The sequence below is a fragment of the Aspergillus welwitschiae genome (genome assembly GCF_003344945.1).
Source record: "Aspergillus welwitschiae strain CBS 139.54b unplaced genomic scaffold BDQ94scaffold_32, whole genome shotgun sequence".
Classification (NCBI taxonomy): domain Eukaryota; kingdom Fungi; phylum Ascomycota; class Eurotiomycetes; order Eurotiales; family Aspergillaceae; genus Aspergillus; species Aspergillus welwitschiae.
In genome coordinates this window covers 1-13,952 of record NW_020798726.1, presented here as the reverse complement: position 1 = coordinate 13,952, position 13,952 = coordinate 1, and the positions used below count along the sequence as shown (strand labels likewise).

At 43.4% G+C, this 13,952-nt stretch overlaps 5 protein-coding genes across 5 annotated transcripts; 2 read left to right on the top strand and 3 right to left on the bottom strand.

The window, feature by feature from the left end:
* Positions 1 to 300: 300 nt before the first annotated feature.
* BDQ94DRAFT_161570 (Rft protein-domain-containing protein) lies at positions 301 to 2,118 on the top strand (the record flags this gene model as incomplete). Its single annotated transcript, XM_026769399.1, has 3 exons — positions 301 to 1,064; positions 1,124 to 1,969; positions 2,019 to 2,118. The coding sequence occupies 3 exons, from the start codon at positions 301 to 303 to the stop codon at positions 2,116 to 2,118; spliced, it is 1,710 nt and encodes a 569-aa protein (XP_026623024.1).
* On the bottom strand, positions 2,050 to 3,922 carry dbp3 (RNA-dependent ATPase DBP3). Its single transcript, XM_026776526.1, has 3 exons — positions 2,472 to 3,922; positions 2,344 to 2,415; positions 2,050 to 2,282 (listed from the first exon to the last, which is right to left on the bottom strand). The coding sequence occupies exons 1-3, from the start codon at positions 3,728 to 3,730 to the stop codon at positions 2,126 to 2,128; spliced, it is 1,488 nt and encodes a 495-aa protein (XP_026623023.1). The 5' UTR covers positions 3,731 to 3,922; the 3' UTR covers positions 2,050 to 2,125.
* Positions 3,923 to 4,416: 494 nt separating this feature from the next.
* BDQ94DRAFT_149337 (NAD(P)H-quinone oxidoreductase) lies at positions 4,417 to 5,747 on the bottom strand. The gene is made up of 4 exons (XM_026767363.1): positions 5,669 to 5,747; positions 5,352 to 5,618; positions 5,207 to 5,298; positions 4,417 to 5,144 (listed from the first exon to the last, which is right to left on the bottom strand). The coding sequence occupies exons 1-4, from the start codon at positions 5,691 to 5,693 to the stop codon at positions 4,518 to 4,520; spliced, it is 1,011 nt and encodes a 336-aa protein (XP_026623022.1). The 5' UTR covers positions 5,694 to 5,747; the 3' UTR covers positions 4,417 to 4,517.
* A 1,019-nt stretch (positions 5,748 to 6,766) lies between these two features.
* Positions 6,767 to 9,387, bottom strand: BDQ94DRAFT_78069 (replication factor A subunit protein RFA1). Its single transcript, XM_026776525.1, has 6 exons — positions 9,157 to 9,387; positions 8,956 to 9,107; positions 8,804 to 8,894; positions 8,212 to 8,749; positions 7,256 to 8,157; positions 6,767 to 7,199 (listed from the first exon to the last, which is right to left on the bottom strand). Exons 1-6 carry the CDS (start codon positions 9,198 to 9,200, stop codon positions 7,106 to 7,108), a joined length of 1,821 nt encoding a protein of 606 aa, XP_026623021.1. The 5' UTR covers positions 9,201 to 9,387; the 3' UTR covers positions 6,767 to 7,105.
* A 122-nt stretch (positions 9,388 to 9,509) lies between these two features.
* On the top strand, positions 9,510 to 12,879 carry BDQ94DRAFT_149329 (ubiquitin-specific protease UBP14). Its single transcript, XM_026767362.1, has 7 exons — positions 9,510 to 9,698; positions 9,752 to 9,813; positions 9,884 to 9,951; positions 10,002 to 10,142; positions 10,213 to 10,486; positions 10,546 to 12,226; positions 12,273 to 12,879. Exons 2-7 carry the CDS (start codon positions 9,783 to 9,785, stop codon positions 12,415 to 12,417), a joined length of 2,340 nt encoding a protein of 779 aa, XP_026623020.1. The 5' UTR covers positions 9,510 to 9,698; positions 9,752 to 9,782; the 3' UTR covers positions 12,418 to 12,879.
* Positions 12,880 to 13,952: the final 1,073 nt, after the last annotated feature.

The following is a 13,952-nucleotide window of genomic DNA, read 5'->3' as shown; positions in this document are numbered from 1 at the left end:
GAGCTTAGACACTGGCAGATAAACGCCAGAGCACGGGAACGGGAACTTACCACTAACTCGTACACTGAAAGCACGTGGCCTTTTCGGCTGGACCCCATATACTTCCTCCCATTGAGTGGTATTTGGATTTCTTTCCCCGGGCTTATCTTTATTCTATTCCTTGCCCCTCTCCCCCGAAAGGGGTTCTACCAGTGAGAATCAATTCTTCTGCTGCGAGCCCAAGCTGCAGGGCCAGCTTTACGAAATCACAGAGATTCTTAGACAAAAGTCATCGATGCCCGGGAGCCTTTTCCCGTCCACATGTCACAAGTAGATGAGAATGTCAGCGCAATGCTGGCATCATCAGCATCCGGGACGACGATGCTGATCGTCGTTCAATTGGCCTCTAGGATATTCACTTTCACCGCAAATCAGCTGGTCTTAAGGAGTTTGCCTCCAGCCATCATGGGTGTTGCGTCCCAACTGGAGCTATATTTCATCTCGATATTATATTTCTCCAGGGAAAGTATCAGAATGGCTATTCAAAGACAGCCATTGCAACTCAAGCCCCTCACCATGGTTTCCCACAAGGATAGCACTGGTACAGCTCCCAAAAAGGGCAATGATGTATCTGAGGCCCGAAACATAGCCTTGCAGTCAGTAGTGAACATGTCCTACTTGAGCCTCGCCCTGGGGTTTTTGTTCGCTATGGCATTTGCTACATCTTATATACAGCTGGCTTCGAGAGAGGTGTCAGAGTTACCCTATTACCACGCAAGCGTGATCATCACTTCCGTTGCATCCCTTATGGAGCTCTCCACTGAGCCCTTCTTCACTGTAGTGCAGCAATATATGCTACACAGACAACGTGCAGTTGTTGAGATGAGTGCAGCCTTTGTAAAAAGCCTTACGACCTGCCTTGCTTGTGCATGGGCTTCCAGGACCGGCCACAGCATTGGCGTGCTCCCATTTTCAATTGGTTATCTCTGTTATTCTTCCACACTCATCTGCGGCTATATACTAGCCCTACCGAGGGTTGCAGACGAGCAGAAGTTTTCTATGTTTCCCACAAAGATAAAGTCAAGGTAGGCCATGGAAAATTAAACTTGCAATGTTCTATCTGATAACAAATGTCTTGGCACAGATCAGATTATTTCATGGGGAGATTCTCATGGCCGATGATAGGACTGTCCACAAATGTGTTCTTTCAGTCGGTGGTGAAACATCTTCTCACCCAGGGTGATTCTATGATGCTGGCAACAATGACGAGCTTAGAAGATCAAGGCATATATGCACTAGCCTCTAATTACGGTGGTCTCCTGGCTCGCGTCTTGTTTCAGCCCATTGAAGAAAGCAGTCGAACGCTTTTTTCCTCACTGCTAAACTCTGGCGGGAGCGGGAATCTACGTGTAGAAAACATCAATGCTGCTAAAACTCAGTTGACAGAAGTTCTTCGTGCATATAGTCTGATGGCTGTTGTGGGATTTCCCCTCGGTCCAGTTCTGGCACCTCAATTGCTACATCTGTTAGGCGGGCGCATCTGGGCTTCACCCAGGATCAGCAGCCTGCTTTCACTTTATTGCTATTATATACCATTTCTGGCTTATAATGGTATAAGTGAAGCATTTGTCTCATCAGCAGCAAACTCAGCAGAATTACGCAGACAAGCGGTATGGATGGGTGTGTTTTCAGCATGCTTTGCATCCGCGGCGTACTTGTTCTTAAAAGTTGGCGCTCTCGGTGCCCACGGAATGGTTTATGCCAATATTGTTAACATGGCAGTTCGTATCGTCTGGAGCTTTTCCTTTATTCAGACATTCATGTCTCGACACGGAAGCGGTATCGCTATTTCTGAACTTAGCCCACGGCCGCTTACCTGTATCGCCAGTATCACGATGTCTATAGTTCTTAACTCAAGAGTTCTATATGCTCTTGATATCTATAGGACGAGAGATGCGCTGATACTTGGAGCTATGTATATTCTTCTCGTGTAAGTTCCACAACTTTATATGCAAGCTACAGTCTAATGGTGAGGATAGGTCTTATCTCGAGCGGAAATATTTGTTGATCTATTACACAAAAGCCCGCGAGCTGGTGAAATTTAAAACATCCAGTACACCAAAGTCCAAAAGCGAATAAGCCATCATCAATCGTCAAAAACGATCTTGGTTGATGTCTTATTGGTGTCGACATCCTTATAAAAGGCGCCGTATGCGTCATGTTGCTTCTTTTTAACCGTTGCCCCGAATTTGAGAAGATCCTCGGGTACATCCTGATTAGCCGCTTTTAGAACGTTTATTAAACTATAACATGTCAGTCTCGGTTGAGTTTGATCGGAATGCTTCCAAGACAATGACTACTTACGCTCCAGACTGAGCTTTGTCAACCTCAGTAAATAGAGTGATGGCATGGCCCTCAGCTCCAGCACGGCCGGTCCTTTGGGCCAGTCAGTAGGCGATACTCAACATACAGGGACGAGGTACTTCACTAACCGGCCAATTCGATGTACGTAATCCTCAACGGTCAGGGGAAACGTAACGTTGATGACAAGCTTAACTGAGGGTATGTCGAGACCACGAGCTGCCACATCAGTTGCGACAAGAACGGTTGAGACGCCTTTTTTGAAGGATTCCAAACTTTTGAATCGTTCCTGTTGACCTAAATCACCGTGTATTCCGGCAACCTTGAAGCCTTTATTCCAAAGAAGTCTCTCGACACGCACAGCCTCCTTCTTATACAAGCAGAACACCAGAATCTTATCCGAGCTGGATGGGCCCTTCTGATACTTATTCAATAGCTGCACAAGCCTCTGTTCTTTTTCGTGCGGCTTCACCACCTCAACAACTTGCTTGATCCTAGTATTTGCGCGCGGATCAGCCGAGGGCTCTCCACCAATTGTGACCGTCACAGGAGAAGTCATAAACGTTGCAGCAAGATCCCTAACCACTGGGGGCCAGGTCGCAGTGAACATTACAGTTTGGCGCTTTGACACCGGCATGGGGCGGATGATATCCTTGATATCCTGTTCGAAACCTTTGTCCAGCATGCGATCTGCTTCATCCAGAACAAGATACTTGACTTTTCCTAGATCCACCGAGCCATCAGTTTGAAGATCCTTCAGTCTTCCTGGCGTCGCCACGACAATAGCCGCTGTCTTCAAGGCCTCACGCTGCTCCTCTTTCTTCACACCCCCGAAGATACAAGCTACCTTGATATCCACTAATTCTGCAAATTTCGAGATCTGATCATGTATCTGCATTGCAAGTTCTCTCGTTGGGGAAATCATCACCGCTGTCGGCTTATAAGGCTTTCCCTTCTTCGCCGAGTCTTGTAAGTTTTTCAGGCACGGCAAGCCGAAGCCAAGCGTCTTACCACTCCCAGTTTCAGCAATGCCGATTACATCACGGCCAGAAAACAGGAAAGGCCAGGTTGCTGACTGGATGGCAGTCGGAGAAGTGAAAGATTCAAGAGGACGGTACAGTGCACTGTTGCAGGTAGGTAGGTGAGAGAAAGAGGTAATGGGATGAAGCTTCGTTGCACCCTCTAAAGTATCCGTTATCTTGACAGAGTTTTCTTCGAGAAACTTCTCTATGACTGCTGGTGAAGGTTCTTTCGGGTCAGTGTACTGCGTCTCAGAGGACTGCGCACTGGCTTGGGAGTCCTCAGCCTTCTTTGTGTGCTTTTCGTTTCTTGACTTCTTTTTCGCCCTATGCTCAGTGCTACCCTTATCTTGAAGTTCACGCTTGGCCATGTTGTCTTCGTTGTTGCCTTAAACTTTCTCAACTTTAGGTGTGGAATATATGTGTACGATCTTTTGTAACAAAGAGGAAAGGAGGGGAAAGCAAAAAAAGAAAATCAGCTGCGTCTCGATAGAATATTAAGGGCGCCTTCGATTTGCCCTTAGGATACTTTTATTTTTAATTGACCTTTTTTTTTCTTTTTCTTTTTGGCCTTTCCCGTCTGGAGCAAAACCTTGCTCCGGGATAAAGTACCCCATATAGTTAAAGCTCTTGCCCTAGTGCTGTTCAGCCCCACTCATTAATCCCAATCCAGTTAGTCCGGTCTGCACCGCGAATGTCAATCTAGCCTTTGAGTCCTACATAGTAGAACTACTCCGTCGCAATAATAGTACGTCGTCGTCGTCGTCGTCGTAGTAGTCGTAGTAGTCGTAGTAGTCGTAGTAGTCGTAGTAGTCGTAGTAGTCGTAGTAGTCGTAGTAGTCGTAGTAGTCGTAGTAGTCGTAGTAGTCTGTACATAGTCATATTCCCGAGGTTTTCAAATTAGGAACGCCCAGAATGGCTCAGTGGCACTCGAAAATAGAACAATAAAAGGCCCAGAGACCATTTGGGAAACCTTAAATTTGCGGGCACTCATTGGGGTATGTTCGCCAATACAATAGTATGTCTACACTAGACCTACGTTCTCTACATTGGCTGCCTTCGTAGTGACCTCATTGTTAATTTATTTGTATATACGCCAACTGTGTCCACTTCCACCTTTGAGTCAGCTGCTGGCTTCTCAACCGGGTCAATTTGCATTCAGTCAATTGTGCATATTAGTTTTCCCTTGGTTTGATTGCTCTCGAGCAACCTATGGGCATCCGCGATTTCTTCAAATGCAAAAACTTTGTCGATGAAGACTTTGAAAGTTTGGTCGTTGAATTTGGGTAAAGCATGGTCCACCAGAAGATCACGCAGTCTCCCCTGGTAGTCTTCATCCCTGCTTCGAAGAGTGCTGCCTTCAAACCTCAATCTCTTCCTCAGGATTCCACTGATGTCAGTATTGGCAGGCAAAATGGAACCACTCATCTGTCCTAGTTGGACAATACGTGCGTCCCGTGCGGCCACGTCAAGATTACCTTGAAAATGTGTGGCGCCCACAAAATCGACTACAATGTCGACTCCACGGCCATTCGTTTCTTTCAGAATCTCTGAGGCCCAGTCTTGAGTCTTGTAGTTGTAACCAGCAGTAGCCCCGAGTTCATGTACGCAAAAGTCAATCTTTTCTTGCGAACCTGCAGTCACATAGACAGCAGATGCTTTGCCAATCTTTGCAAGTTGGATCCCAGCAATTGATACGGATGAAGCCCCTGCATGCCAAAGAACGGACTTTCCAGCGCTAAATTCACCGATCAGGTAGAGCGCCTGGCTTGCAGTTATCCAGGTCTAAGGAGATGGTGTCATGGTTATTATGGATTGGTTTCCGGGAAGTTGGAGGTCGAGCATACCTCCGGTATTCCTGCAGCCTCCTCCCATGTCAACCCTGAGGGTTTGTGTATTAACATCTTGGTCGACACAACGATGTATTCCGCATAGGCCCCTGTTAAAATGTAATGAATACTTACACACCCTATCAAAATGGATGGCACATACCGCCATAGGCTAGGCCGAAAACACTGTCACCAATTTGAAAGCCATTGTTTGTGTTTGCGCCAAGTTCCTTGATTACTCCAGAAAATTCGACACCCATGGTGCTAGGAGCTTGCGGAGGAACAGGGTATTTCCCCTCGCGCTGGAGCAAGTCCATTCTGTTTAGCCCGAATGCTTTGATCTTGACCAAAGCCTGGCCAGGACTGGGCTTTGGTATTGGGATCTGGTCAACGAACAGAGCATCGGCACTTCCTTTGCCCCCTTGGATATCTGGGTGTTTTTAGCAAATCACGCTCGAGAGTCTAGGCAAAGCAACTAACCGATGGCTTTCATGATGCTCCCCATCTTTGCTTGACTCTTTAAAAATTTGTTTTTACAAGTTTCTCCTAACGGTTTTTATTCTGCTCTCTGGTTATGCGCCTCGGTTGTGCAGTACGGCATTCAGCGTCATCATTTGTCATCAAATCGAGGGCAATTAGTCATAAGGACAAAGCTGTAACATAAACCACAATCGCGGGGCCCATCTTGTAATAGCATTGTAAGAAAGTGAGTCCTTACAAGAATCCCTGCCTTGTTCCGTGTGTACCTGAATATATATAGGGGACTCTAGGGGTCCGCAGAGTATCTGCGGGTAATGAGAGCTTATGGTCTTGTATTAACTTTTTCCCCTAGAAGAGTCTCTTACAAGCATACAGAATATATCTTGTTTAAAATTCATTATACCTCAATAATTACATCGTCAATAGGCCTATAATGTATTATATATAGATTAACAACTAGAAGATAAATATACTAGACCTATTAAAAAAAAATTTAAAGATTTTTAAATTTCAAATATATAGATTATCTTAAGATACAAGTAAAATACAGGTATTCTATATTACCGGCTATTATATATAATTATGAAAATCCGGAAAAGAAGTTAATAACAAATAAAGAGTAAAAAATAAAAAAGCTTATTATTATTTCAGTCTGTATATTAGGAACGAGGTCTAATACAGGCCAAAAATGGTTGAGATATATTGAATTATAAAAGTAGATTTTATATGGCATTATTAGATGGGCCGCCCGATTGTAGTTTACGTTAACTTACTAGTCTAAAGTTAACTACTTACCTGCGGGGTAGTTGAAGATAAACAGCACACACTAATTACTTTATTAATTCGCTGCGATCTAGTTGATGACCTTCTGGTGTTCGTCATATGCTCTTTAGCAGGTTACGTATGTATATTTAAATGCGCAAATAGAATGCAACAGGTTCCAATGGAAGATTCGGACACACTGCTGGAATTGGAACATATGCAGCAGTAAGGGGTTTATGAGGATCAATAACGGCCCAATATCTTTCGAAATTGCCTTCACTATGTGTGTATGAACATTAAGTTCAGCTGCTTTCGTACGTGACTATTCAGAAAATTCCCGCTATTCGTCAAAAGTCTCCCTCGTCCGGACTCCCAATGAAATTTATGCGGGCGTCAAATCAGCGTGGCTATTCTTGTAATTCCAAGCCACAGCTATTGCTAGTCAAGTGTGGTATTACAGCATCAACATTGGCTTATATTCTCTTTGTTCACCTAGTAGCAGCAACTTTCAGAATTAATCATTATTTGAGGCATGCATTCCATCTCAGTAATAGCGGCCGATGTCGCGCAAACCCAAAGCCACAATTGGACATGTGTCGTTGAAAAGTGTTATGATATAATGCACAAGGTTTGCAAGCGGAATCTTAAGAAGCCTTCGACATGCTGAAAGAATATTCAAGATACAGTGTAAGATCCAATCAGATCAGCAAGGCGTCCAGCCTCGTGGGAATAATTAATCGGTTTGGCCGAGGATACCTGATACCGTATACTGGTAGAGAGTTGATATTAGCAGTGCCATCTAAGCCACAAAGCGGATCGCCTTACCGTTGTTGTTCGCCGAAATGGTCTATTTTGGCACGGCATCGGAAATTCCAGGTCCGGCAATTGGCATCCTGGAATACGTCGCCAGCTGCTTTTTCGTCCGTTTGAAACAGCTCCATTAACTGATTGGCCGAAATGTCCATCATCGATCTGCCCACGTCGTCAAAGCAGCTCAGCCAAAGTTGGCCGGTATGATCGCTGACATTGACATGCATTATGTAGCGGTAGTCAGGTTGGGGGTGAGTCTTATCGCAGCGCTCACAGCGCCACTGACCAGGATCAAGCTCGGTCACCTTCTTGTTGCAACCTTCTGAGAGACAAGCAGGATAAGCAAAAGACATATTATCCTGCTTAATATAGATGACTGTTGCTTTCAGCGAAAAGTAAACCGCCTCCTCCGACATACCCAATTGCTCCTCTCTTATTTGGGCGATGGTCTTGAATTGATCCGACTTCATCGTTGATGAGGCTGTGCCTAATAAGGAAGCATGTGAAGAGAAATTCTCATCCCTACCTTGTGCGTCATACCAGCCTTTGAGCTTGTGGGCTTCCTCAATGTCAGGATCAACCGCCATTGAACCCGAGCTCAGCAAACTCAGACTTCGCCCACCAAAGTCAGAGACCTTCACACCTTTGAAAGCTATCACAGACTCGGGCGAGGCATTGAATTTCTGCGCCGTAGAGCCCCAGATGGTCAGGCGAACGGAGAACCCAGTATTGTCAACCATGATTAGCTCACGCTTGTCATAGGGTTTGTTTGTAGTTTTGGATGTGATCTGTGTAACATCCATGGCCTCCTTCAGTACACCTATCACATCGATTGTAGTATCTTTTTCTACCGATTGGAGGTCACCGATAGAAGTGAAATTGAATCGAACTTGGGGAACATCGGTCTGATCCTCTGCCTAATGCGATATGGTAAGTTAAGAGAGCAATTTGAACTGAGCATTCTGACTGACCTTTTCAACCACCGTATCCCTTTCGAAAGTGAGCTCATAATCATTGTTCAGGTTCGTGAACTGCTTTTTCGCAATCTGCACGCGGCAGTTGGAAATATAGTATACACCGCCCTCCTGGAAGACGTCATACAGCATATCGCATTGGTCATTAAATCCAGTAGCTCGTATTTCGCCACTGTCGTCCAGTAGATTAACGCTGAAGAGCCTCCCTTCGGTATTCCTGTTGTGCCAGGTCCTAATATTTGTTTTGCTCGTACAGCGTGCTTTGATCGTCCATTTGTGAGAATATGGTGAAATAGCTTCGATGGGATATATAGTAGCATGCGTTGCGGCCAAAACAGGTCGTGCTGACTGCACTCCGGTATTTGACTGGACCTGTGCTCCTGATATCTTCGATCCATAGAAACCATTGCTGGAGATTGTAGTGGGCTGGTGCTTCTCGTCTTCATCTGTTTTACTTTCGAGTGGTTTCGGATCGCCAATCTTCTCGGCCTCTCCTAGTCCCTCCAAGACTTCAAGGTCGAGAATAATAAGAATCCTGCCTCGTAGGTCAGGTATACTATTGGTGATGAAGACGTTTGTGGTCACTTACTTTTTGCCTTTCACGGAGTTCGCTTGGAATGACTTCAGGCGAACGAAACACCCCTTCCGTAATAGCTTACTAGAAACCATGGGGTTCAATTCTGGAAGATCAAGGATATTAGCAGTTTCTTTGGCAATCCATTAGAACTATGGCACACTTACGGGTCGCAAGCATCGTCTGCACATAATTTGAAATATCACTGAATACAGCTCGGTAGCGTTCCGGGTGGCTCTGCTGAGCTGGCAATGGCTTTATCTGGACACACTGAACAACAGGCTCACGCGTTTGAGGCTTTGTATCATCGAAGATAGCGCTTGAGGGATATTAGTGAGATAATGCACAGTGAGTTCCAGGAAACTGACCTGAGTGCCCCAACGGAGACTTGAGATGCTGCTTCTGAAGACATCTGGAATAGTTTCAGGGGAACGTTGTTCCGTCCAACAGACTTATGATGTTAGAAACACACAAACAGTTGCCTCTGGGAGGTGTTGATTCAGAGCGTAGAATGATGAACAAGTAGTAGTGGCGCTTTTGATGGCTCTGGTACAATCTTGTTACTGCTGGAGCGACATTTGCATAAACAACGAATGGAGACGCGACCCGGAGTAGTACGCGGTAGGAGCGCGTTAAGCATCTACCCCACTTCGGAATGCAAATATTACGTGTTTAATGGTCTAAAACCGAGTAGATGTCGTAATACGCCGTAACACCCCATAAAGAAACTGGTACTCCGTCTACACAATACACTATCTAGGATGAAGATCTCTCTCCCACTTTGCCCCACCTTTCTACATACCTGACAGTCAAAGCTTCGGCAAAGCAGATCTTGAAGAACTTCACCTGCCAACTTATCCTCATACAATAACTTCTCTGTATGGAAAGGACGCATGCTCTTTTGCTGAATGTCATTGCATCTTGGCTCCGGACTGATTGCTTTTATCTAATAAGCTATATCAGGCTTCCATATTAGCTTTCAGTTCTACTCAAGATGGCTTCTTGTTGCCATGTCACGTCTGAAGGTCAGTGACGTCTGTTGTTAAAGCTGGAGTACGGTGCTCATACAGGTAACTAACCATATCTATATCGCAGGGCTGAGGATTCCAGCTTCGTCGCAGGTTGTATATCGGGAAGACTGTACACAGTGTTTCGACTCAATAGTGCGCACCCATCGTTGTCCTATCAATTCGAAACCTAACAAAATATCCAGGATGAGGAACATGGTCTTAATGTTTGCTTAACATGTTTCAATGGAGGCTGCGCTGGTGATAGAAATCATGCCTTTCTCCACTATGAACGTTGCAGTCACCCTCTAGCGCTCAATATTAAAAGATCACGTAAAAACGTCCAGGTGTGTGCCAATGTCACTTGTTTGTATTATATTTTTCTGGTTGCATGTGATTGACAGGGTGCAATTACAGAGGGATGAGCCACCACAGAAGATTTCGAAGCTTGCAATCGCCGCTGAAACCGATGAGGACCGTTATGTCACGAAAACACGTGTTGTCTGTTATCCTTGCTGTCAGAATGATCTCGATGCATCCAGAGGTAGGCTGCCAGCTGTAATTGACGGCGTGATGAAAGCGATGACCTTCTCCAAAAGAGAGGAAGTCAAGGCCTGGGAGCAGGAGTTCATCCCCTGCGAGCATACCATAAATCTAATCCAGGGAGCGTCAAGACAGATTGAATCTAAGGGTGCGTTGCTCCTCTTCCCCTGCATTAACCTTATCATAATGCTCACAATTGGAGGGCAGAGCTAGTCCAGTGTTCCATGTGTAACCTGAAAGAGAACCTCTGGCTATGTCTAGAATGCGGCAACCTTGGCTGCGGTCGCAGTCAGTTTGGCGGAGTTGGAGGAAACTCGCATGCACTTGCGCATTCTGACATAAAATCGCATGCCGTTGCAGTGAAGCTGGGTTCTATAACTGCAGATGGCTCGGCAGACGTGTACTGCTATAGATGCAACGAAGAAAGGACCGATCCTAACCTGGCTACTCATCTTGCTAATTGGGGCATCAATCTAGCGGGCCGTGAGAAGACAGAGAAAAGCCTTATGGAGATGCAGGTTGAGCAAAATATGAGATGGGAATTTTCGATGACTTCTGAGGACGGCCATGAACTTACACCGGTGTTTGGGCCAGGATTAACCGGCTTGACTAACTTAGGAAACAGTTGTTATCTCTCAAGTGTTGTCCAATGCCTTTTCGCCTTGCCTGAGTTCCAAAAACGATATTACCATCCTAACAGCGAGCCGCCGCACACGCAAAGGCCAGCGGAGGACCTTGAAACCCAACTGCGGAAGCTGGCCGACGGCATCCTCTCTGGCAGATACTCCAGACCCGATAGCGATGTCAGGTCTTCCCCTGATTCAGCTGAAGTTCCTCATCAAAAGGGCTTAGCACCCGCCATGTTCAAGCATCTCGTTGGCCGTAATCATGAAGAATTCTCTACGATGAGACAACAGGATGCGTTCGAGTTCATGCTTCACCTCTTCAAGCAGATAAACTTGTCCAAGCATCCCGGAGGATTAGATAACCCAATCACCTCGTTCGGCTTCTCTATGCAACAGCGTCTCCAATGTTTGCAGTGCAAGAAGGTTCGTTACAGGGCTGACGCACAAGATAACATTTCGATCCCTGTTCCCGCTCGTCGGCTCCCCGATGCAAATGCTTCTGGCTCCACAAACGAGTATGAGAGTGTCACTCTAGCAGAATGTCTGGATGCTTTTACAGCCGAGGAAGTTGTTGAATTCAGCTGCCCGTCCTGCGGTTCCACGGAGGGGTTCAATAAGCAATCTTCATTCAAAACCCTACCGCAGAAACTGGTTATTAATGCGCGGAGGTTCGAACTGATAAATTGGGTACCCACAAAGTTGAATATTCCGGTAGAAGTTGATGAGGAGCCAATAGACTTTGGTACTTACCTTTCCTCCGGGCCCAATCCAGATGAGGAGCTTCTCCCTGACATTCAGGAACCTGAAAATACGTTTAAGCCCAATGAAATTGCGATGGAACAGCTTGTCGGCATGGGTTTTCCGAATACAAGGTGCGAAAGGGCGCTTTATGTGACCGGCAACTCGGATGTTGAGGCTGCTATGAACTGGCTCTTTGCTCACATGGAAGACCCTGATATCGACGAGCCGCTCGATAAGGTGGTTACCAGCACCTCAGGGAGCCAGCAAGACCCAGCTAAGGTTGCGCAGTTGACTGAAATGGGCATAAATTCTGGTCATGCTAGGAGGGCATTGGCAGCGACGGAGGGGGATCTCAACAGGGCAATTGATTGGGTGTTCACCCATCCGGAGGATTCAATGGACATCGGTCCAGACTCTGACATCCCTGAATCCAGTGATATACATCTAGACTCTGATGCCACGCCAGCAAAATACCAATTGCAATCAATAGTGTGCCACAAAGGCTCATCTGTGCATGCTGGGTATGTATGTCTGCTAACTTGTACGGGATGAACTAACGTTTAACAGGCACTATGTCGCAATTGTGCGTAAGGCCGTGCCAGGAAGTAATGGTACTCGGTGGGTCATGTTCAATGATGAGAAGGTTGTTCAGGTGGATGACATACAAGAGATGAAGAAGTTCGCATATATTTACGTATTCTCTCGGACCTAACCTATGAAATCAATCGGGTACATGAACTGTTGTATAGGTATTATGGGTTACTGATAATGTTTGTCATATGGTGAGATGTACTCGTTGCTACGGCCGCCGTATTCTGACGGGTTAGGTCGGCGACGGATGATTATATTATATCAGATTATCATATTCGGGCATTTCGTAAAGCTAGTTGATCATTATTCATTCATTCGGTTAACCTGTCTAAATCGTGACTTGAATAATAATATTCAATTTCATGCATTTAGAAACTACTACAGATTATTATGAACAAAGTAGGTGATGAGAAATCGTTGGTTTGTTGGTTTAACTGATATAAGGAACTACTGTCAGGAAACAAAAGAGTTAAGATGGGACTATAATACTATAATTACCGCAGATACCTGCAAATCTTTAAGATGTTATATATGTATTTAGATATATATATAACAAGTTAACCACATTGATTTTATTTAGTTACAATACTAGAAAGCAGAGATGGCTCAATTTCTATATTTATATTTATTTTAACATTATGTTTATATTTCAAAACAGTGAGGTAAGATTTTATATTAACCTCAGAATTATGTATATCCAACTGGCTTTATGAGTTATATATTAAAATTATTAATTTAGTTTAATCAATTCTCATACTCATAAAGATCTCCGGGGCTCGGCCAGAGTCCCTGGCTAAAAATCTAGAATTATATATATATAAAATCATTAGCTTAGTAATGTAACACTTTTATTATAGAAATTAAATCTCAATCAAATAAAGTAACAAAAGCATTAAAGTAAGTAAAATTCTTTATATAATAATTTTATATCTGAAAAGAAAATCCTTAAAATTCTTTATATAATAATTTTATATCTGAAAAGAAAATCCCTTAATTTCTAGTAGAATAATATATATAATTTATTTTATTTAATATGAATTATTTAATTTTACATAAATTATTTAATTTTATATTACAGACGGCTGTAAGATAAGTAATTAATTAAAATTTTTAACTTTTTATATTTTTTTTTATTATTAATTATAATAAAAATATCAGTATTCTGAATCTAGCTAAATAGAATTTTTAATAAATTTTATAAATATAATTCTTTAAAATAGAAGACTGGATACACGTATATATTTTTTGAAAAATAAATTTTATATATATTTCTAATTTTATTATTAATATTAAAATTAGTTAAATATTAATAATATTTTATTTATTATATTTAATTTTATTTAATAAGTAAACTCCTACACCTGAATTTAAGTAATTATATATGTGAGAGCTGATTAAATATGTCTTATTTGGTGCATCCAGACTAGAATATCGAATATGAGGAGGGAAAGGAGGAAGTATAGAGAAAAATAAATAGATAAAATAAAATTAATTAATTATATTATGTAATTTAATTATATATTTTTAAATACTGTTTATTATTATACTACTCTTCTTACTAAAACTGATTGTTCTCAGCTAATAGAATATTATTAATTATAAACTGCTTTTTATAATTTAAATAATTATATTAAATAATCCAGTCCAGGTATATAT